The following is a 24916-nucleotide window of genomic DNA, read 5'->3' as shown; positions in this document are numbered from 1 at the left end:
CAAGCTTAGCTACAACTGTCCAGAGTAATGAGAATTTAGTACGAAAGCTATTTCCTAGAATCAATTTTCAGGGCTCCAATTTCCAACTTATCTTCGAGCATTAAATTCAGTCCATGTCTAAAAAGTTATTGAAGCTCAGTGTGCTACTCCAAACAACCTGACAGAAATAATGCATACTGACAGTGCATTAATAACATTCAATAAATTCATTCAAATTACAAATAAGTGTCAAATCTCATTTAAGTGTGTTATTATGGAAGATTCCATTGAAAATAAGCCTTTTAATTATTAAAATATTTTAACATTCTGTATATTATAATGTTTATGAGTTAGATACAATTTCGAGAGGGAGCATTTGATGTTACTCCTCTACTCTTTAGAATTCAGACCACAAACTAACAGACCAGAATTTCTAACAGAACCAGACAGAGGTGAACCTCATGCTTGGGTAAGTTTGTTGCGCATTTTTAGTCCAATAAATGCTCAGAAAGCCTAAGAAGGTTATTTTTTGATATTATGTAGTACTGATACAACTGAATGTTAAAACACTCCTAAAAGTATAATCTTGTTCTCTTGAAATTGTTGTAACCCAGCTGAAAAGCAGGAAGAGAATAAATACATTGTTAAAAGAGGATCTAAAATCAAGAAAAGAGTTTCAGAACCCAAAAGAAGTACAGTCCAGTAATTTTGCAACATTTATCAGAAGCAAAGTCATTAAGACAGACACTACTGCAAGTGGACAGAATTTACTCACCACCAGTACAAGTTATTCTCTAGCTGAGCACATGTATAAAGAGCACAACAATGTAAGGAAACAATCCGTTCTCCCTGAAGCTCCGAGTATGTCTGTGCAGTGTGTTCTAATTTAGATGCTACTGAGCTTAAAGTTTCATCCACCCAGGTAGCAACCTAAGGGAGAAAGGAAGATTCAGAATCAGTAAATCTCACAGAAAAAAAAGGTGACAAAAAAAGCAGACAAGTATCACAAAAACACAGCAAATGGCCGTAGTTCACCAGCTCAAAATTCACATTCACTCAACTGGGTAGAAAAGTGATTCAAGCACAGTGCTGAAAGCTTCAATGTGCTTAGTTTTTCCAGTAATTACATACAGAATGCTAAGCATTTTGGCTCCACACTCCACATCAGTTTCTGCTGTAAGAGCAAGAACTCAAGAGTTTTGGGTAATGAGGTTAAACACTTCAGGTATCCTCTCAACTGTTCAATTGCAAATCTATCAGATCTGAGTGGTTCGGGTTGTTTAGTTGCATTTTTGTTTAATTGTTTCTTCCTGACTGTTAACTTTGCATGGTTACAAGACATCAATTGGATATTTGCTCTGGGAACATAGGGGAAAATGAAGAGATGAATCAATTAGTTAAGTATTTCCTACTACTGCTACTTCTGCTGAAGATCAACTTCTCTACGATACACTGAAAATAACTGAAAAGAAAAAAAATGAGGAAAAAAGAAAAAAGAAAGAAAAAAACAACTCCCAAACACTATCAAATTCAGAAAACAGTGCACATCTCATACCTTGTTATTTTCAGTGGCAACAGTTGCTCTAATACTATTTGCAGAAAGGAGCACAATCTTCTCGTTGGTTAATCCCAAGAACATGGCACGTGGATGGTGCAAGGAAGGATTCTTTGGAAACAATAAAACAGTCTTTTAGATATGCAAAGCATATAAAACATTTTGAAGGTAGGACTTGAAGATGAGTAGTACCTGTGCATTTCTATAAGGCTCTGATTCACTCCACTTCCATTGATAGAGTTCTCCTTTACTGTTAACTGCCACAAGCTCAGAATACAGGGCTCCAATAGAGATAAACTTCGTTCCATCCTGCAAATACAGATATATGAAGTCTGCTGAACTTGAAAATGAAGATGCATTCAGCTCGTCTAAAGCTCAGCACTCCCTCAAATAACAAGAAAACCTGCAGTATTGCTGTTGATAGGGTGAGGGAGGAAAGAACGGGTGTTTAGATATATTTTGTTGCTTTTTATTACTTCTGAAGGGAAATAAACAACAGCAAACAAGGTCAAATTTAAAAAAAAAAAGTTAAAAAGTCAGTGTGCTAAATATCACTTTAATACATCACTAATATCTAGCAAGCTGGAGAAGCTTTCAGTTATGGATTACTTTTCTTCCCTCTCCATTTCTGTTTATTTTAACAAATGTCATACAGCATCTTCATGCTACTCAGACAGCATCACTTTGCTCAATGCTTTGTACTGTACACCACCTGGACCCTACAGGCCCCTTTTTCTCTTACGTTTGGTTGCATATGTGTGTTACATCAACTGTTTGACAGTTATAACCACACTTCTCCAAGCACTGAAAAGGAATTTCAAATGACAGACCTGTGAACACAGATAACTTCACAAAAAATTTTCCTCTGCTTATTGAGAAATACTTGCAAGGCCGAGTGTTTAACACTGCTCAGCAATTGCAGCCATAAGAAAAATACGTTTTTTTCTGAATTTCTCTACAGGGAGGAAGTAAAAACTCACTTGGGGAAAATACAGCTCTTGAAAATGAAACAATAACCTGGGCTGGTGTAAAATCAAGTGATAGGAAATTCTGTCTTTTACAGCTTCTAAATCTGAAGGGCATGCACATGATAAGTAGTGTGTGCAATCTGTAATAAGAAGGAGATCTTACACGTCAGCATATTTAACTGCCTTTCTCGAATTGGAAGATAAGACATATAAGCAATTCAGCCATCTGATGGGAAGCTGAACCCGTGTCAGACTACTAACAAAGCCCACCATTCAGTACATTCATCTGTTCCCCTAAATTACAAGGCTCACGTTTCAGCTTCAGAAGTTTACAACTGGGTAAACAAAAAACCCACCTATTTTGGTTTTTCATAAACCTCAATTTGCTTTTTTATTTTTTGTAAAACATTATTTACTTATTTTACTAATTTCATATGCAGAAATACAGACCTTTCAAGAGGTACGAGTGCATCCTTCAATAACAAAATTGATTATGTCTCTTATCAGTAGTTCAAAATGCTCAACAGTATTTTGGGAAAGAAGAGAAAGATGGCAACAGACAAGGATAGAAGAAATCACAAATAACTCTTATAATATGATAACAAAATCTAAAATTAGTTTCAGTCATAACAGTTTTGCTCCAGAGGGCATCTCCCAGTGCAGCATATAGTGTGCCATAGGTGGCACAAGGTTTTCACTGGTAAGAGACACAGATTAATAGATCAATAGTTCTCACGTCCAGTAAGATCTGATCTATGAAAATTCATTTATTTGAATTATTAGACATCTGACTTTACTAATTTGGTGGAAAAAAAACTCCGTATGCAACACGTTTCACTACATTAGTGTTTTGTTGGTACTCTACCCCTCATAAACTCACATCTACCATCCATCCTTATCACAGACACTAAATGTGAAAGTAACAAAAAATGAAAAAAAAACCAAAACTGGTTATTTTGTAGCAATTCTTTATGTCCTTGAATCTTTCATCTAACTTGCTTTTAACTTCCATTAATATCTCCAGCATCTCCTTTAGGACTCTCAAAACAGAAGAAAACTTGGGATGGCCTTTCAACTAAATCATCTCCCTCATGATTTATCATGAAGAAGTTCTGTCAGGCATTATCACCAACGGAACTTAAAATACAGCTATGAATGTTCAGCTGAAGGACAGAATAAGAGGTTTGACTAATGCTGCACAAAGATGAGATGCCCTTCCAGTAAGGCACGCCTCCATTTAACTGGAAGCTAGGGATTACAAGAGAGCATATGCAAAAATGTCTGTGGGAAGAAGTTCCATATACTTAAATTGCACAACCATGAAATTATATACTCTAGCAAGTTAATTCCATAAAATACAGGCAATAAAAGGCTGCAGTAATTATCCTTGGGCATAACTTGCTGAGTCTGCAAATTTAAATAAGAAAAAAGAAAAAAAAAACATCTTGGGTGGAAAAGAGGGAACAAAAATACACAGGACAAATATCCTGAAGTAGCACAGTAATAGGAAAACAGCAATAATGATGATAATAATGTGCTGTAATCAAAACACAGTAGTGTTTTATATGGAAAAACACAGTGTAGTATTCCTAACATGAACTAAATTTATTCTGTTAGACTAAAAACCCTAAAATCTCTCTTCCCAAGCTAGATGACCTTTTCATTCTACTATCATGACAAAGGAAGAGGGACAAGAGCTGCTAATTTTCACTGACACAGAAGTTCAAAACTAATTGCCAGACAAGGTCTGGCTGAGAGAGGAAGCATTTGACAAAATACTCTTTTTTGGGCTACCTACATTACTCAATTTGAACACCAAAACCCAGACAGGGATTAGAGGTGAATGACTGTAAAAAGAAATAAGGTTTGAAGTTCATGTCCCTCTTCAGTCTATCTATATTGTATCTAAAAGGGGAAAAAAAAACAAAGGAAAATAATAAAGCACTAAACTGAGTCAATTGTTTTATAAGTTTCCTACTGCCTACTAAATTTTTTAATACCTATGAAAGAAAAGGGGGGAAAAAACAGCCTTATGACTTTAATACAGAATTCAAAACAGAAGAAAATAAAAACAGAATTAAAGAAGAAGCATTAACTATCAAAAGGAATAACTGTTTATTTATAATCTTCCTAAGCTCCTAACAAAGAATACACTTTATTGCACTATCTCTCACAGACTAAAATGAAATACTCAACAAGAAATTACAGTATTTATCTAGGGAAAAAGAAAGACAAGTTTATTGCAAATGGCAAATAAAACAGACAAAAAATGTTCAGTACCTTATCTGGCCACCACTGTAAGTCTTCTCCTAGAGAAACAGGGCTTTGAACAGGTGCATTCTTCTTGTCCAGGTTTGGTTCCCCCTCCTTACTTGTAGAGCCTCTTTCATTATCAAATGAGGCTCCATCAAGCCACCTTCGTTCACGCAAACGTAAAACGGACTCACGTTCACGCAACAGCTCAGAGTCTCTCTCTAAGGGAAGAAGGAGAACTGGTATGCAATTGGGTCACACCAGTGGGATAAAAGTAAGCCACTCTCTAGTAAAGACCCTTCAGGATGCAACTAACAGCAGTTAAATCTACTCACAAAGATTATAAATAATGAAGTCCTGACATGCAACATTCAGTATGATTAACCCTTCCAAACGTGTACTTTAGAATTACTAAATATAAAAGCAATAAGCTAAAAATAAAGAAATCTCATAGTTTTGTGTGCTATCAAAAACGCTACAGCACTTTTACTTGCATCATGAGGCCAAATCCATGAAAAATAGCAATTTAAAGTTTTACACTATAATATGCAGTTTTTGTAGTACTGTTTTTAATCAACAACAAAAAAAATCTGATCTATACTGTCTGTTAGATTCATTTACGCAAACCAAAAAGAGTATTTATTAGAGAGTTTCATTACAATCTTCCCCAAAAAAAACAGTAATTTGAAAAGGTTAAAGAACACAAGCATTAAAAAAGCTCTTGGTAGATAGGCTTGATAATCCAACCCCTTTTGTTTAAACCAATATTCTACAGGACTGGATTTAATAAATTAAAGTGCATCTATCTTGTAGATCAAATGAAAACTTTTCAATAGTCAGACAAGTTGTAAAAAGGATCCTTGTAGGAAAATGTTCCTTACCAAAATGCTTCCCCTCCAATTGGCCTACAAACTGTCTAAAGCCAGTACTCTGCAGTTCGCTTATGCAGATAATGTTTTTAAATCAGGTAATCAACTAACTTTCCAAGAGTCAACTATGCATGGAAAATAAGCATTACAAAATTCGTGGTAACGTCTTATATAGAATAACCTTAGGAAAGGGAAAAAAGAAAAAAAAAAAAAAAAAGAAAAAAAGAAAAAAAAGGAGGAATTTAGAAGGAGTTATGTCAGATGCTGAATATTTGTACATGCACATAATGCATTTAACCTACTAAATATTTCATTTGTGATTACAAAAGTCAACTGGAATTACATGTATTACTGTATCATATTTTCAATAAACTACACCAAATCTTGCGTGTTTTGCAGTATTAGAAAACTGGCAAAGTTTTTACATAAGCTAAACACAACAGCTTGTCATAGATATATTACATAAAACATTCTACTTCTCTTCTAGCAAGCATCGCTCTGACCCTTGACTAATCACTTTGGAACTGGAACTTACTCATTCAACAATTAACATACTGAAACAGGTTCATGAAAGGCAATAAAACGGTACTAAAAAGAACACAGGAGAGGTTGGATTAACAGTTTGGAAATACTCTAGGCATTTGTATAATGGCTTCAAAGAGCTCCAAGTTGCTGTATATTCTGTTTAAATGTTATAACTGTATTACATTTTACAAAGCAAACAAAAAAACACCTTAACACCAATCAAGGCGTTGATATCAAATGCCAATAGTTCTCCCGAACCAGCTACAAAAATGCTTTCAAAAGAAGAAAAAAGTGGAAAAAAAATTAGGTTTCTTCTCCCTCCCTGACAGTTAAGCATATTTCTCCTCATTCTACAAAGTTAACTTCTGTCACAGATTACCTCAGGAAATGTGAAAAAGCTCTGTGTAAAGAATAACCAAAAACAGTAAAAAATAGATTAAGAATGGTGCATGTCATGAGTTGTTGCTTTTTTTGAACCAAATTAAATATTTCTATCACATAATATATATTAGCAAACACACTACAGAGTTTAAAATAAGATTTAGCATGCAGAAGTTTTACACCTTGTAGTATCAACAGTCAGGTTTTTAATTATACATGATGATCAAGGTTCTTATAGAACTTACCTGCCGAGGCTCAGAATTCAATAATAATTTTGATGAGTAACAAAAAATCTACTTGTCTACTCTATATCTGACATCGCATGACAGTCTACTTTCATGTTAAATTGGAATCTAAACCACCACTGTGTACTACCACTAGCTTTGCACAGTACACTACTTATTACAAAGAAAAAAGGTGCAAAATTACCTCTGGATGAGCCTAGCCTGGAAAGTGATGAGCGCCGAAAGGATGGATAACCAAAGTAACTAATATCTTCTGAAAACATAGCATCAGCATCAATAATGACACTTGGGTGAGCAGAATGTATGTCAGCATCCAGAAGAGACATAAGATCCTCTATAAGAGGAGACAAGGGTCTTAAGTGAATAATCAGCTACTTAAAACATCAGCTAGAGAGACCATCAACTAAATAAACATAAGAAAAAACAAACAACCTATCTATTAGTTGAATTTCTGCTCTTCAGATTCACCAGTTCCAACTCATGTGCCTCCTACACATTCACATTTACAATCACGCATGGTGGTCTAGTGCACAAAACTAGTTTCCTTACAAAAACTGCTCTGTCACTTATCCAACCACATTTCACAAACAAGTCTTGCCCCAAACTTTTACTTTTTTGTAACCTAGGAATTCAAATTTCAGCCTTTCACTTGGAAGAACAAAGACCAACAGCAAGGTGGACACAAGTATAAAGATGTGTACATACATTCTTACACGTGTAACTCTTAAAATGATCTAGAATTAAGGAAGAATGGTGAAAGCCAACCTTTGACGTCAAAGATGTGGCTTTGCAAAGACTACAGTTCCTCCAATGAACATTTCTTTCAGGGAATTACATACTTAATTCCCAAACTATCCGCTCTTGGTACAAATCTTCACATGGTAGCTACATTAAGAACAATAATGGTTATCCAGAATAAAGCATTTATTTCCATTTTTTAATACCACGCAGTTAAAAAATAAAAATAAAACAAAAAATACTCAGGAGGAAGAAATGTATGATTTTTATGACAACCCGAGCTACTCGTTTAAAAACCCAAATTTCTCTAAGTACTGAGTTTCACTGAATTATCAAACAACCTCCTTCTGCTTACTAACCAATAGATAACAACCACATGAAGCTACTGAAAATGCATGTAATTTAGCCGAGTCCAAGAACACTGCCCAATAAGACAAGTAAACCAGACAACCATCTTGCTGCTACACAAGGAACAGTTCTGTTTCCCTCCTTTAGCTCGATGGCAAGGAATCTCCTTGGGCAAAGGTGGGAAATCCAAACCTAAAAACAGCTATTTCAGCCATAGACTTGCCAAACAAACAAGCCCAACATACAAACAAGAGGGTACCCAGAAACAGAAAATTTGCCCTATGTCCTCCCTCACTGTGAGAAATCACTCAGTTGTTTCCTTTAGTGATACAAAAGGCGTTAGAGATATTCACATCCCTGCAAATCACAACATTTCTCCTTACATTTTTCAGAGAGAGTTTAGAGCTTTAAGAAATACCAGCCACCAGCTGTTCCCGACACAAATGAGTTCACATAAGAACAGAGCTATAGAACTGAGTTCTGTGGGCTTCAAAACAAGCTGGGAGAGATTTTTGCAAAAAATAAGTTTCCCACTAAAAGCATTGCCTGTGCTAGAAGCACAACATTTGGAACTGAGTGCTCCATGCAGTACATTTTAGAAAGTCATCTTGCTCAGGAAGCCTAGTGAAAGAAAAAAGTCTCATTTGGCCACATGCTCTGTCTTACCGGAACATTTCAGATGCCTCAGGGTGGTCTTACCCTGCTGCCTGTTTTATCCATTTTGCATTGAAACACTTAAGTGGCAGAACACCTCACCTTAAGAGCAACAACTTGTAAGAACAATAGCTCTGGAGCTGGAAAGACAGCCAACATTTTGTTGTATACTTTGGTATTCACACCCTACTGTTCTTTCCTCTTCCCACATTCATCTGTACCACTTATTCCTAGGTAAGCTCCAACCTCCATACAGTCTCACAACTTGTTCTTATACCCAGGTATAAACTGAAAAAAATCTTGATCTCTGTGAGAAACAGAATTGGCCAGCACAGAAAAGAACTCACCAGCCTAATTTAATATGTACAGAGTGTCCTTTAAATTAAGCCAGAAATTCTCTTCTAAGAAAATACACGTTAACTTGGAACACTAACAAACACATACACCCCTGGAAGCATTCTAAACATCTCGAGGTTAGCCTTGTTGCCAAACAGGAGAGTTAATATTCAATCAGATCCAAGAACCAAAACTATGTATTTTTGGCTATAAATGCATTGACACCAGCGAGGAAAACAAGCCTCTCTTACCCTCTTCTTTCAGCTTCAAATCAGATTCTAAATGTCCTTCCGATATTTCTGTAAGAGATCCCCCTTCTGCCACTCTCTATACCAAAGAACAAAGGTGCTGAAACCAGTAGGGATAAGAGCCTGTGCAGTGGAAGACTAGAACCAAACTCCTCAAATACCTATTTCTATGTGATGATTCCGACCAATCTAGTTATGTAAGGAAGTAGCTATGATTTCCTAAGTAAACCTGACTGAAAACTGGCAGTGGAAATGAAAAAAAGAATAAGGGAATGATACTTCCAATGAGTATATAAACACCAATTCAAGTACTGAAAATACTTCTGTTTTCCAATAGCTCCATAGGCAGCATCAACACCATTCTCCTATGGATCCATTAGTTGAAGGCATTGCTGAGACTCATGAGGACATCAAGCAGAGCTCAATTCAGATATCTACACTTAAGTAGGGAATCATAAAGTCTTCCTTATTCTCAGCTGCGTGTAACTGTCCTACCTAAAAGAAAGCCACTGAACAACCAGGTTTTAAACCAGCCCCTACACTGTGCTCTGGTTCCAACCTCTCCTTGCTGCAAACCAATATAGTATATACTGCTGATGTAAGCCAGACTCTCCTCCAGAAAAGCAGATTTGTACTTTTTATTTTGAAACAAATTCATCTCAGATTCCAAAATTCAAAGTAGTCCTGATACTGCTAAAACCAAGTTTCCAAACTCCGCTAGTGAGAGCCCAGTACATAAAGCAGGAGTTACTGAGCAAATATTCACACATCTGAATTCTACAAAACCAGAGATTGATAACACAAAGCCTGGAAGAAGCCTCTGGCACAATTTGAAATGAGCAGGAAATTTATTCTACACAACTTTGAGTCTTTCCTATGAAAAATGATTTTGTTCTATGCAGCTTCCTCCTCGATTTTTCCCTCATGTATTTATCAAACAAAACCCCACTCCATTCAAATAACCACTATAAAACAAAAGTAACAGGACTCATCAGAAAAGTCAGAGTTCATAAGGGTCTAAAAATAAAATTACTAACAGAACTTCATTAAAGCTATTTGTACAGAAAGTTCTGAAGACGTTTTTGATTCTTAAGACATTTGTGAAGAATTGTTTCTTTTAGAAAAAACAAAAATCAGACAATAACCCTCACTGATACTAACTGGATCTATAGCACAACTGATATACTAATGACATCCTAATGTATTAAGAGAGAACTTATTTTCCAGCCACAGTGAAACTTACTTCTTTCGCTCCATTTATTTAAATCAAGTGTAAGTATAAAAATAAAAAAGCATAACAACCTTCTCTGCCTGGGGATATTTAGAGGAGCAACCTAAAGGGCTTCGTTTAAGAACGGCACCAGACTTGCGGAAGGGATAATATATAAATTAGCATACTCTTCTTAATAAAAATGCAAGAGCTTCCAAAACCCTGAGGCAAGGAGCTGCCTTGTCATTTATTTTTGTTGTGTTTGGAAGGAATAAAGCCTTTTCATTTGACATCATAAAAAGGAAAAGTTATTTATCTTTCAGAATCATTTACAGATACCTGACTAAAAATAGAATGCACACAGCAGTTCTTGATTATCTACAGTTTTCCTTCTATGAATTACAGGTCCCAAAAGAACATCCAGAGGCAAGACCTCAAGAAGAATGGAAATGTATAGAGCAACAAAGTTACTTGAGTTCTATTGGCAAAAATAACTAAGAGATACAGAAAGCACTGCAAGTTCTACAAACTGTGAATTACATCTTTGCAGACTGGGATTAAGACATAACAAATTTCATTTCAATTGAAACTCCAACTCTTTTCCCATAAAAACTGGGAAAATTTAGCTCGATTTCTTTGTGGGATAAGGGGAGAAATACTCATATTAATCTAATAATATAATAATATTCATCTCTTACAGGAAGGATTAACCTACGGAGGTGAGATGCTTTAAAAATTCAGCCACGAACACAGTCATTTTCTAGACAGCTACCAAAGACAGTGAAACTCTGTACACTGGTTTAACCTATCATCTCAATTACAAGAGACAGTGCAGCGCAGGCACCTTAAAAATAAAAGCAGCTAGTTATAGGTTGTCAGACAGTCCGCTATTAACTGACCCCTATGATCCCAAGAAGTATTAAGAGAACAGCTAGTGCTGTAGAATGCTGGTTAGTACAATTAAAAGGAACATTTATTGTGAATGATTACTATGGTCATTAGTCTTATGAAGGCAGGACCTGGTACATCTATAGTAGGAGCTACTGCTTTGAATACATGCAAAGCATTAAGAGAATTCAATTACACCAATGCACCTAATGCTATGAAACTGACTGCTAAAATAAAGACTAAAGGATTAAGAAAGCTTGCCAGAGCTGCAGGTTTGCTGCAGAACAAAAAACCCTTTGTCTAATCACATGATGAACAAGATAAAGATGAAGGAAGCCCATGAACCTTCCTGGTGAACCAGATGAGCAGAAAAAAAATATCTATTAGAAAAATAGCAAAATGTCACTCTGACACACAGAAAGAAAACTAATACGTAGCCAGAGTTTAGTTATTCTCTTATCACGCAATGCAACTGGTACAAACATTAGATTTGGCTGCAGTTTTCAAATGTTTGCTTGGCAAAAGAGTCAGATTACCTTATTTTGCCAATGGAAAGACTCAAAGTCTTTCATTGAAAAAAAAAAAAAAAAAACCACAACAATTGCATGGGACAGACAATATTTCAAGAGCAGCTGGACTTCAATTATAGCATTAAATCTGTATTGCCAAATAGTACAGGATTTATGAGAGGTGCTTGAGATGACAAATAAATTCTCAGTCGAACTGTAACAACTGTAAAGCATTTTGCCCTCACTTAACCACTGCGCCTTAAAAATATGTGTTAGTAGTAAAAATAACATGCAGGTGACTGGAAAGTGTTAGAATTAGCTTTTACAAGCCACAGAGCAGTCTCAGCATCTCATCGAGCAATAAAATATAAACATAAGAAATGCTCCTGTTACAAACCTAGGGTTCTTAAAAATATAAATCGCTTTCACGCCACCCAAGGAATCAACAGTTATTCTTTAATGCCTAATCTAATCCCTCAAAACATCCCACTGCATCTTTTGTTTCGTGCATCTTTACACTTTGCTCCTGATATAACTGTCTTCATTGCATACCCTGCACAGCACGGAGCATGCTGTGAGTGTTTAAATAAGAACATACTGACATTTCCTTATCAAAAGTCACAGGATACAAACCTCCAGGAAGGTATGATTCACTTGCTGTGTCATCCCCATCATCTCCATCTTCATCGTCACGACTTAACAAATTATTTACAGCAAGATTTACATCGAGATTTGTTCGCTGGAGTTCCCGAATGATAATACTTCTGGACTTCCCTTGTAAAACAACTTGTGCCTGTAAGTACAAAGTATAATTGATTACTAACCATGGTCAGTTCTTCCCTAAGATAAGGATGCCCATGTTCCCTAAGATAAGGATGCTTAGTTCTAAAGGAAATCTACCAAAACCAAGAACGTTTCAGAAGTCACTGACGGTACATACATGCAAAGGTTCATTTCTCAGCACCTTGTACCAGATATTCAACTTTCTATCATTTTAATTTAGGCTACCAGACTCCAACCTTGGTGCTGAATTTCCTTATGGGTCACCTTAGGATTTCCTTACTGAAACACTTAATGTCTTAGGCAAGGAATAGTACTGAAACAATCCATTTCCAAGAATTCCCTGTATGTCTCTACAGAAGTGTTAAAGTACGACAATCAGCACATTTCTGCATATCAACTGTTTTCCAAAACTATACTACAATCCCTGGCTCTTTGACACAGGGTTCCCTATCCAGTGTCCTTCAATATATAGCCACCTCCTCTGTTTTTCTCATCATTCTGTTCCTAAAAGCCCACCTTCAGCAGTTTCTGAATCTTCTGGGTTTATACTAGAAAAGTACAAACATTAAATAAACCTCCCAAATATTAAACAGAAGCATTCTGGATTCTTCCATAAGCTTTAGGCCCCAGAGCATTTTACAGTTCTAGACTACTACCTGCAAATGAATGCCAGAAAAGAAGACAAACTTCTGGAAGGTTACAAGCAGTGTGAAGGCAAATACGGAACAACTATTGGATGTTCGCATTGTAAAAACAAGGCAGCAAAGAAAATAGTCTGGTAATAAGAAAAGAAGAAGAAGGGAGGGAGGAAAAGGAAGGAAAGAAAACAATATTTAACAGGGTACAAAGGTAAACTCTGGCTTAATATTTGGTGCCAGAAGTTATTTTGGTATACATCAGAATGTATGTTTTATAGACCAGCTCTGGAGCTCTCCCCCACTAGTCTGTTTTAGATATTTTTGTATTAAAGACAATGTATGCTTTTTAAATAATAAAATATACAAAGCAAAAAAAAAAAAAAAAAAAAAAAAAAAAAAAAAAAAAAGAAAAAAGAAAAAGATGATAGGAATGGAAGCAATGCTAAGACTTTACCAACGGCCACATATTAAAATACAGAACAGAGCAGTGTTGTGTTGGTTTTTTTTATGTAAGGTAGCAAATACATCCACAAGCACTCAAAAAAAAAAAAAAAAAAAGAAAAAGAACCCAACACCTGAATACGAACAATGTAGACAAAACAAAAAGCACAGCTTAAAGAAACATCTGGAGGTCACATAACTTGTTGAAAGCAGGGCTAAGTTCAGGGTAACTAACACCTCCAGTATCTTGCTGCCGTGATGACAGAACTCCCAACTTTTACTAGGTTTGCAATTAAAGAAGAGATAGGAAGCCAGTCTGCCACTGGTTAGTTAGAATACATAAACTTAGCTTATGTATTCTAATTGCAGCAGACCAGCAACTTGTCTTGAACTAAGAAATAAATGCACTAATCTGTTGTGCATTTTGAACATATTTTCTTGAAACATGGAGGAAAAAGTAGTTTCAACAAACAACTGTATCATGAATCACACAATATCCATCAGTTTATCCAGGCTGTGGTACATAAACAGGTAAAAGCAGAATAAATTATACCAGAAAATGATTAGTTGTGTTTAGTAAAAAAAAAAAATTAAGTGCAGGTTTTCATGAAGAACAACTATTTGTAAGATTAAATAGATTGAATGTTTTTAATTCAAATCTAAAATAGATCACTCTTTTCATTAAAAAAAAACCACAAAAATCAGCCTGCCCCCTTTCCTTACACTCACTCAAGAAACAACTTTGTTATCTACACACTTGATATAACTTTCAAATATTTGACTTCTTCCAATGAAGAACACGTGACATTCCTCATCAAGACTAAACAGACTACAAACAAACCTTGTCTTAGTGAAAGTTTGGGAAATGAAAATGCAAGCATCCAAACAAAACAAAGTCTGTTATTCATATTACTAGAGAAAGTGAATCTTTTCACTTGTATGCCATTAGCCCTTGGAGAAAGCACAGTACTATTAAAACACTTTCCTGCTCAAGTTGTTGAAAACAAGCTCAGTACCTGTGAAATGAGTTCCTCTGGAATGACTGATGCCGGAATCACTGGTTGTGGTTGACTCCCCAGCAGTCCGGACCCTCTGTCTCGCCCTGTGCGTATAACTCTCGTCTGCCTTCGAGAATCTCGAGCTCCGGCAGATGATCTCCCAGAAGATCCTCCTCCACTTCCACCAACCCCTGAACTCCAGCGACTCCTAGAAGGATTTAGATATATTTACTTTTATAGCACCATTTCAAGAAATATGGCGTCAGTTTTACTATTAATAATAACTTGTAGACTATCTGAAAAGTACAGGCGATCGACTTCATAGGCAGACACTATTAAAGTCTCACAAAACTAATAAGAGCACGAGGTTATTTGATTAAGTTTGAATCAGACAAGAAACATAAAGCAGGACTCCAACTGGAAGGTGCACTTTTTCCTACTTATAAAGTTTTGGGAATGTTTACACAGATGTCCAGACCTTCCCTAAGCTTCTAAAAGCAACAGTATCAGAAGCATAATATCTAACACTCTACTGTTAACTTTTTACTCTAAAATCACAACAACAAAGCTTCAAGGTCAGTGGATTGGCATAAGGTCTCCACACTCCTATGGCTCTTTAAAATTCAGAGACATGATTCACATTAATAAACTGACTTAGACTACACTGAAAAAGATCAAGTAACCATCTTGACTGAAAGGCAACTCTGTCAGCAAATAGTTCTTTAAATTCATATAGGTTTTCAAGAGATACTCTATAGTTGATCTCTAGGATCAACTCTACAGCAAAGTACGTAGAAACTGACTGAAAAAAGTCAGTTTTTTCAAAAAAAAAAAAAAGAGCAGTGATTTGTGGAATCACAGACATTTCACTAGCATTATAACTTTCTACTGATATTAACACCATAGAATTGAGTCAAATGAATCTGCTCTGGAAGAAAGATTAGATCTTTTGTTGTCCTGAAAATCTAAAGTCTCTGGTTTGTCTTCATGGTTATTGCACAAATCAACTGTAAAGGGTATTGCATATGGTATTATTGTTATTTTAAATATATATTTATGTATATGTATATTTTTATATATATTCTATATATATATAAAAAGATCTAGCACAGAAAATCTGTCAAGAGAAACATTCTCTGAAACAATATCTAAAATTCACATTAAAACAATATCACCTGTAGATGTGAAAGCTAATTAAATAAAAATAACTAACTTACATTTTGCAGTTTAACTTAGTAACATCCTCTTTCCTTCTTTCAAGACCATACAGAGTAACTCAAGCATCTACCTAAGGAAAGGCCCTTTCATAGGCACAACCACATTTTCAGGATTCTAGTTATCAAACACACAGACAATAGCTCAGTACAAGACAATAAGCAATACAACGATGGCATCAGCAAAAGACTTATCTCATGACTTAGAAAAGAGCTAAGGGAAGACAAGTCCCTTCTAGACAAAAATTTCCATTTCAACTCTTGGCAGGGAAGATGTAGATTTAAGAAAAGCTCACATATGAGATGTTAATACTTGACTACAGATGCACCTCTCTACCTCAGTGTTGATGACAGTTGAGAGATCTAACAGTTGAAAATATTTATATATATATATAATGACTCAAATATCCAAAGTGTGTCCTGTCTCGACAAGTAAGAGGCATCAGAAAACTGTTTTCTTTAAGAATCATGCCATACTAGCTAGGTACTGTACTAGCTCAAGTCAGATAAGGTCTGGGGACACCTACTGACTCAGTATGTTGCCATTTACAGGCACTAATTTTAGTGTAACTAAAAGATAATTAAAATGTGGGTGAAACTTGTTCCTTAAAGAAAAAATGACAAGAGACAGGCTTAATTCCTTGAACTCTCTGCAGTGTTTAATACATACACTCCTTTATATAACCTTGGTACAACAACATCTTCATAAAATTCACCTCCCTTTTGTTTGCAAAGCTCCTTTGTTTTTTTCCCCTCTATCCAGACACCTTTCAAGTAAACTTACATTCACCTGACATACTCTAAATCCCCTGTTATATACCTTTCTTTAGCATAATAGGTCTGTGTTCTCAAATAGTAATGGAAAAAAAACAAAAAAACAGAACAACACAATTCTGACCAAAGGTCTCTAAACCTAAAAGATCATTGATGTTGAACTGCAGCCTTCCTGTTCTCACATCTCTCCACTGCCCACAAGAATGACGGCCATCTTCCAAATCCCATGATCTAATTTAAGCACTCAACCATTTCAATGTTTTCAGACTCAGTTTATTATGACAAGCACTGTAATTTAACAGAGCAGTCACAATATCCACTGTCACCTTATGAGTTTGGTGACTTCTAAAGCACGCACAAGAAGAAATTAGGAACCTAAGTACATAGCTTCAAATAATTTTAATGGTTATGGGCGTAAAATGGTTATATACGTAAAAATAAATCTGACACATTCCTGATCTGAGGAAAAATACCTTACATCGGCAGGTTTTTAAATACGACAGTATCAATATGCCTTTACAGTTTAACAAACAAATTTAGATTGAGATGTACGGAAGTTTCACAGAAAGCTGGGGTATAGGGTATCTTTCGTGTAACTAATCCTCCAGCAAAACTAGCTTCTGTGGTAACAAATTCATATCAAGGGAAAAGCTGAAGTTCTTTGGCCCCTGTAGCAAGATGTTCATATGCAGAAAGTACAGTTTCTAAAAGCAAATCTCTTTATTATGGTTAGTTACCTTAGAAAAGCATGTTCAACTTCTACAAGTATGTAACAAAGAATTCACTGTGATTATGTACAGAAGATTTATTTAAATTGCTATATGGAGGGACACCACCAATTTTAACATTCAACATTAAAAAACTGACCCTGTAGAGTTGATTCAGTACATAGTAAAACTTCAAAGGCCCTATGTGATAACCTTTTTAAATGTTTCCTTCCTATTAATATGTGTAAAAACCCCAACTAACAAAATGCAGTTTATTACTTAGGGCAGGAATAAGAGAAAGCGTGATAAACTGAGTACATGAGCCCATAAATATATAGAATGAAGACTCTCCCTGCAGAAATGCACTCCTTTTACTTTACAACACAGTCCTATTAGATATCTTGAATTGATTGCATCCCTCTAAAGAAACTGTATTTCACAACGAAGTAACCAAAAGAAACATTCAGAAGAAGACAACACAGCCATAACAAGTTATTCTCCACACATACACGAAGAATGCTCCATATCCTAAGTACTGAAGGGTCACTTGCATATCTCTCATTTTAACCAAGTCAATAATGTTTATTATACCCTATCTACACAACTGCTGTATAATTAATGATACGTTCCCTGCATACATACTGCATACAATTTATATATGTGTATACACATATACTCAAATATGGAACAAACAGATTGCAGCCTCAATCCTATCAAAACTTACCCAAGGGTGTTGCCTGCCAGTCTGCCCAGAGTTTCAGAACCAGACAGAAACCATGGGGAGTCACTAGTCCTGCCTGGCCTGGATGTCCTTCCTGCCCCTGAGCCACTGCTCAACTTTGAACTGAAAGTAAAAGATGGTAAATCAGTCACAAAACAATCCCAAATGGGTTAAGAACAAAACCTGGAATCCCAGGTCTAAATTCTCAGGGACTTAGTCTGGTAACATACCAGCTTAAGCAACACCCTTGGGGAATAATCCAAACTAATCTAACTGTATATTAAGAGAAAACTGAAGAAAGAAAATGGAAAGAAAGTCTACTAGTTTGTAAGTACACCAGCACAGCTGCAAATACACATTAAGCTAATCAGTGGTTTGAGATAGCCATTGTGTTTTCAGTTGGAATTGGCAATTATAATTTGTACATATTTGCGATTTGTAGACCTGAGCCTGAATTTGCTCCTTCAAGATTAATAAGCATTTTACATCCAAACAGTAACTGTTACATAGTCCTGTTGAGGAGAACTTACCTGGACCTGAAATTAGCAGATCTAGAAAGTAAGCCTTTCCAGATGGAGCCGCTTTCAGATTGGACTCTACATTGGGCTTAACACTTAAAAACAAATTCTTTCATGATGATTATTTTGGGTGAGGTATGTTTCTTTAATTTATAGACATCCTGTCTCACTTGTGTTTTAGAGCCAAATCTAGTGCTTACTCCTACACCAGTTTGTCAAGCTAGGCTGTTTGGCTGCATCACAGTAACAATTATGTATCTATTTGAAGTACCCATTCCAAAGGCAAACAAATATCAAACCAAAACAGCAGTCAAGCTGCTTTTCCGCTTTCAAAAAACATTTAATATAAAGAAAAGTGTTTCTTACCCATCGCTATTATCAGGTTTACCCAATTCCAATCTGTCTGGCTGAACTGAAAAACCAATCCTGCAGACTCTACCATCCTATATTTAAAAACAAGAAAATCAAGTGTCCAAAATTGAAAGGCAAGACAGAGTTATAGGGGGAAAAAAACAAAAAAAGGGAAGCAAAAATAAGTTTTCAGTTGCTGAAGAATGTTTATCTATTTGATGTTTGAAGAATTAGTTTGAACTCTACAGTATCAAATGTGTTATCTGAACAGATTAAGTCATTTACCTCAAGAAGAAATGCAGCATGATTTGGTCCCACCACACACTGTTTAATAGTAGCCTGTTCCAATACATTCAGAGGGGGGTGGCTGAAAATAAAAAGTGAGCATATATAATACTTTTAAACTCCTGAAGTCTGGAAAAAAAACAACAACAACAACACAACAACCAAAAAAAGCAAACAACAAAAAACAAGTGGCAAATGGAAGGAACAACGTGCAGCAATGGTCGCTGATAACAGCATTCAAGAATGACTAAACATGTGTATCGCTTGAAGCAACTGTGATGTGCTTCCGGTTATTAAGAACAGAAAATGCAGAACAAAATGTTAAAAGATGACAGACTTCTCATTTGATTTGATCACTAATAAGCAGTAAGTGCCACACTTCAAGAGACACTTGATAAAGCAGGTATTTAATAATTTAGTATGTCAGAACTGAAAATCTAACATATGTACCTTAATAAGAATTCTTTTACATAAGGCATTTCTGAACTTCAGCAAAAGTACTGAAGCTCTCAGGCTACAGATACAATACAGGCTTAATTCTTGTTGGAAATATCATATTTCTACAGCATCATGTAATATGCCTTACCTGTTTAAATTATATTTGTTCAGCTTCTCTGATACTTCCCTTAACCTAAAAAAAAAAAAAAGAAAAAAAAAAGAAATGAAGTTGTTAGACATAGCTGCAATTAAGCTTAATATAAATGCTACTCACTGCTCGGATCCTACACCAGAAATGACAATACTCGGTTTCAAATTAAGACTTTGTTTTGAATGCTTTTTGTTTTAGAGTGTTACCGCTCTACCTATTACCTTGCCATAGAACCCACGTTCTCCCACATTTTGTTATCTTTTACAAGTCACTATGAGAATAGTGCTCTGTTACAGTCATCTATAACTTCACACACAAGCACTAGCTCTAGATACGTTTATGTTTCCTTCTACTGAGTTTCAATACAGTATCCCACAGCAGATATCAATTCCCCTTGCTAAGGAATCCAAGTACATGGCACGTCAGAGCTAAATTGTGACAGTAAGCTCCCCAGAATTGAATGGACAGGAAAGTACAACCGGCATCAAAAGGGAGAAACAAAAAGATGTGATGAGTAGAAAAAATAACTCAGAAAATTCATCTTCTTATTTGGGGTTATTAAAAGTATCACATTTATTAAAAAGGAAACTGCTTCCAAAAGAGCCTCCAACTCACTTGTATGGTACCTCACCAAGATGGAAGACAAGAAGCTGAAAAGTTGCTCAATCCACAGCCAGTAGTAGAGCATCCCAAAATAGAAACCAACACGGTAATTCCTACCCTTACCACTGACCTAGAAAAGATTCTCTCTTGGCAGCAAAGATGCTCTCCTAATACCAGGTAGGTATTTCAGGTAGATCTTGGGCTTCTGCCTTCACACAAGAGATCTGAAAGAGCCCTTACAGAGCTTCCAAACTCAGCTAGAGTATTTGCATTATAGAAACTAAAAAACATTCTAAAAAATTAATAAAATAAAATCAAGAGATTAAGCCTGTTAAAAAAAAAAAAAAAAAAAAAAAGTCTTCCTAATGAAATGGAAAATCCTGTCTTCTTCGTTGTGTTTATTTTAATGCCAAGATTGGTTATCAAGTAACCAACTCCACAGTACCTGGGGGGAGGATGCAGAGGAGAAGGAAACAACATGTCTGTTAGAGAAACAAAATAACGCACGCTGATAGAACCAGCTTTACACCCAATACAAGCACAAAATGGAAGCACCCCAGTAAAAGGGGAGCAAGGCAGGAGGCAAACACTGTCAGCCACGCTCTGCTGTCCCAGCCAAGCTGTTGCTCTGTAAGGGAGCACTGGCAGCATCCCGACTACCAGCCACAGCTCCTGCACACAGACAAGGTATAAGATCCTGTGGAGGCCATGTACAAAAGGTGAACACTGAACATGAACTTCATATTCCACCTGTGTAGAAGGTACCCTATTCAAGTGATGAATTACTGCAGGATACTGAATGAAGTCCTAAAGATGAATGGCACATAGTCCACAAACACCACTACAAAGTCCTATACACAAGCAGGGATGTAATGTAATGTATGGCTAGATAAACATCCTTGAGGTTTCATGTCTTAAGCATATCACCAGGAGTTTCCAAGGAATGCTGGACTGGGTTTCCATTAGCATTCCTCCTCTTGGCAAGCAGGAATGGGAAAACCACCTGTAAGTTCACAGCACTGCCTGAAGAAAAGCTGGCAGCACATAAAGTAATGCGTCGCTGGGAACAGTTATTAACGGACTACCTGCAACATCGAGCTTCTGTATCTGAGCTTTATGTCATGACTATAGTGAGACACTTATCCAATTTGCAAAGAATCATCTTCACCCTTTTTTAACTTGTTAAAAAAAAAGGGATAGGGAAAACAGTCAGCAAGGTAAAAGCTGCATGCTCTGTGAGGCTGTCAGTAATGCCAGTCTGAAGAGAACATCGACCTGCAACAAGCCAAGATCAAAAGAGAGCTGATGTGACTCGGAGAGGTTGCTGACAACACCTCAGGTGAGAGAGCAGAGGAGGTTATAAGCTACAATACTGAAAGTATTACACTTGCACATACCACCTCATCTGTTATGCAGCTGCTGTAACAGACCTGAACCACGAGGACTTGAATTTGATACAGAACATCACCGAGTTCAAAAAATATAAAATACAAAAGCCCCGACCAAACCAAAAGCCAGAAGGAGGTCAGTGCTCTGTCCCTGCAGGGACTCGCCTCAGCCCTGTGCTGCCACTGGGGTCTGTGCCAACCACAGTCACAGCACCACAACCTCCTGAAAGGTAAGTACAAAACAACCACGTTGGACGTTCTGTGCAGAGAACATGTTTGTGCAATTAAAATTCTACATCATTTCCCACCAACTGCTTCCTGCAGCAATCCATTAGTCTGCATGCAGAGCTGCTGGGTATTGTGCTACAGAGCCTCTGCAGGACAAATCCTAAGTGCAGCGTTAAGATGGGGTTAACTGTAATGGTGAGATTCCATCATCTCCACTGATGGTGCTCTGGAAGCAGAAACAGAGGCAGAGATGATTTAATCAATTCTTGCATTAAGGAATGCCAACACCGAGACCTTTTATTCAATCTTTCTTATCTCTTATCTCCGATACGAACATCCAAAGAGGTTAAGCCTTACAAAGCAAAATCTCATTAAAGGCAGTTAAGCCATTTCAAAGGATAAAGGCGGAAGCACCATGTGTTTGGCTCTCAAGCAGATTTTTGGAGAAACACACCGGACAAAATGGTAACATCAATGGCTTCTGTGTTAAGATGCACATTCTCTAAATAGCCCAGGCAAAACTGATGCAAAATCAGTTGTGAAGACAAGCAGTCAGCCCACCCCAGCCACATCTGGATTTCCTATATTTCAGTTTGAGCAGCTACAACCTCCAGCTTCTCCAAACTGATGAGAAGAGAAAGGAACTACACTCACATCAAGCAACTCAAAAGGCTCCAGGTCAGGACCACAGGAGCTCAGCCTTCACATGGATGGGGCACTTTATGGAACAGGCTGCCCAGGGAGGTTGTGGATGCCCCGTCCTTGGAGGTGTTCAAGACCAGGTTGGACGGGGCCCTGGGCAACCTGATCTAGTAAAGGTGTATGTTTGGTGGCCCTGCCAGGAAGGGGGGGTGGAACTACATGATCCTTGAGGTCCCTTCCAACCCGGGTCATTCTGTGATTCTGTGAATTAAACAATTTCCACTATCTCCAAGATGAACTTCTTTACTAAAGCAAAGGAAGCACCTTTTCATTTTTCTCTGTCACTCTAGCCTAAATTTGTAAACATCAACTGGATATTTAAAGAACACACTGTAAAACTCACTGAAGTAAAATGACCCAAACATGGGATTTAAATACAGAGGAGTAAAGATGTTCACACACTGCACATCTCCAGAAAGAAGAAAGTCTTTCTGCACTCTGCAGTAACACTGTGGAGTCCCAGACACAGCATCAAAGGATTCTCTTTGCCTTATTCCTGAAGTTGTTCCTTTGCAGCATTACACTATAGGTGAAATCCCTCCACAACAAACTCGGCCTTCAGAAATGCACAGCTCAACACAGCCCCTTTTCTGCATTGCCAGTAAGCAGATTCTCTCTTCTCCACCCGTACTGCAGGCACAGCACTCCGGGTGCTTCCCCTCAGAGCAGCCAGCATTCTGGCTTCTCTACAAGAGCTCTTGAAGCAGCACAGTGTGTACCTCCTCCATCACATCTGGCCTACAGCCATCCTATTTCAGGTCACAGCTTCACTCGAAACAGCTGCAGTGCTGCAAGAGAAGCAGGCAGCCACCAGCCGCAGCAGGAAACCCTCACTACCCCATACACCCAATGCAGGGTGGGCAATCCCCAACACAAGGCCTGTCCCCACAATATGGCTCACATCACTGGAATGCTTCACCAAGGACCTTTAAATCCCTGCTGTAAAGATGGATACAGTTCACCAAAGTCAGCAAACTGCGTCAGTGTCTTTTGGTAGCAGGGAGGGCTGCAAGTAGTGATGCTTTAAGTGAGGTCAAAGCTGAACAGAAAGATCTTCGTATCTTCACTGAAGGTCAGGCAATGCCTCTGCTCACTCAAGACGCTTTAAAACGAGCTTAAAACAAAATATTAAAACCTATAAATTCTCTTCTCATTTTCCCCTTTCCTTTCTTGAAGAACTTCTTGGTACTTACCAGAAAGAAAAAGATGTAGCTCTGATCATTTCCACAGCTGATAGAGAACAGCAAAAAGACACAGATTCCTTACAGTGGTGAGAGCCTCCAGCCTTCATGCAATCATCTGCTGAGTTACACTACTGCTGCCACAAACTCAGTTGGCAGACCTCACGGCTGGCAACACACCAACACTGAGAGTTGGTAGCTCCAACACAGTCGGCTTCCAAAATAGCGTTAATCGTCTGAGTGTTTTTGGGTTTTATTCCACATTCTTTATTAAAATGTCCTAATGTAAAGTTAAATATCAGAAACACGGGGGATCAAGGCTATTTTGAAGCATGTTTTCTGGCAACAGGTTAGTGACTGGCTCACTGAAAAAGAGCTACCCAAATTTCATCTCTTTTTGGAAACACACAATGTGAGGAGTCTCCAAGAGACACCTTATGGTGTAACATAACAGACTTGGGACTACAAAAATAGCCACCGAGCACGTCTGTGCTGCACAGAAGGGGCAAGCTCCGTACCTTGGTATGGGCACAACTTCTGTCAAACGTAACAAAAGATCTTGAAATCGATACAAAACAGCTCTTTTTCCAGATCCTCTAGCCACTGTAACCAGGCCTTGGCCCCACTTGCTCTGGGACGCACAGATGCCCACTAACTGCGGTCTTCTATGTGCATTAATCAAAACCAAGCCCAGACAGGACTCCACTGAATTCAAGCATAAAACAACCAACTGAAAAGCACACGTAGTTTTTCTACGTGATTTTCTTTTCCTTAAAGTTGCTGTTGAGCTGATGCAGGGAGAGACAGAATATTTTTACATAGAATATATTGTAAAATTAGCTACCAAGACAGCAGACAGTGTAATCGACAGGCTGAGGGAGCTGGGCTTGTTCAGCCTAAAGAAGAGAAGGTTGCGGGGTGACCTCATTGCAGCCTTTCAATACCTGAAGGGAACCTACACCCAGGAGGGGAGTAAACTCTTCAAAAGGGCTGACAATAGCAGGACACGGGGAAATGGTTTGAAGTTAAAAGAGGGAAGATTTAGGTTGGATGTTAGGGGGAAGTTCTTCACTAGGAGAGTGGTTAGGC

The 24916-nt window shown here is 37.4% G+C and overlaps 1 protein-coding gene and 1 non-coding gene across 15 annotated transcripts in view; one reads left to right on the top strand and one right to left on the bottom strand.

The window, feature by feature from the left end:
• The window catches only part of UBR5 (ubiquitin protein ligase E3 component n-recognin 5), a 61599-nt gene that overhangs the window by 29020 nt on the left and 7663 nt on the right, over window positions 1-24916 (bottom strand). For 9 of the 14 annotated variants that reach the window (XM_015856017.2, XM_015856021.2, XM_015856009.1 and 6 more), the window contains exons 2-12: window positions 19723-19767; window positions 19137-19218; window positions 18867-18943; window positions 17986-18105; window positions 14585-14774; window positions 12340-12499; window positions 6960-7109; window positions 4783-4994; window positions 1727-1843; window positions 1535-1645; window positions 755-909 (exon numbers count right to left, since the gene is read on the bottom strand). In XM_015856017.2, the coding sequence (XP_015711503.1) occupies window positions 755-909; window positions 1535-1645; window positions 1727-1843; window positions 4783-4994; window positions 6960-7109; window positions 12340-12499; window positions 14585-14774; window positions 17986-18105; window positions 18867-18943; window positions 19137-19218; window positions 19723-19767 (1419 nt within the window). The remainder of the gene's footprint in view (window positions 1-754; window positions 910-1534; window positions 1646-1726; window positions 1844-4782; window positions 4995-6959; window positions 7110-12339; window positions 12500-14584; window positions 14775-17985; window positions 18106-18866; window positions 18944-19136; window positions 19219-19722; window positions 19768-24916) is intronic. The other 5 variants (XM_015856022.2, XM_015856011.1, XM_032442871.1 and 2 more) reach the window with 3 other exon arrangements.
• LOC116653057 lies at window positions 3029-3141 on the top strand. Its single transcript, XR_004306465.1, has one exon. It is a non-coding gene; the product is annotated as a U6atac minor spliceosomal RNA (small nuclear RNA).

This window comes from Coturnix japonica, chromosome 2, assembly GCF_001577835.2.
Source record: "Coturnix japonica isolate 7356 chromosome 2, Coturnix japonica 2.1, whole genome shotgun sequence".
Classification (NCBI taxonomy): domain Eukaryota; kingdom Metazoa; phylum Chordata; class Aves; order Galliformes; family Phasianidae; genus Coturnix; species Coturnix japonica.
Note: the sequence above shows the minus strand (reverse complement) of the source record. Positions and strands in the feature narration are given on the sequence as shown.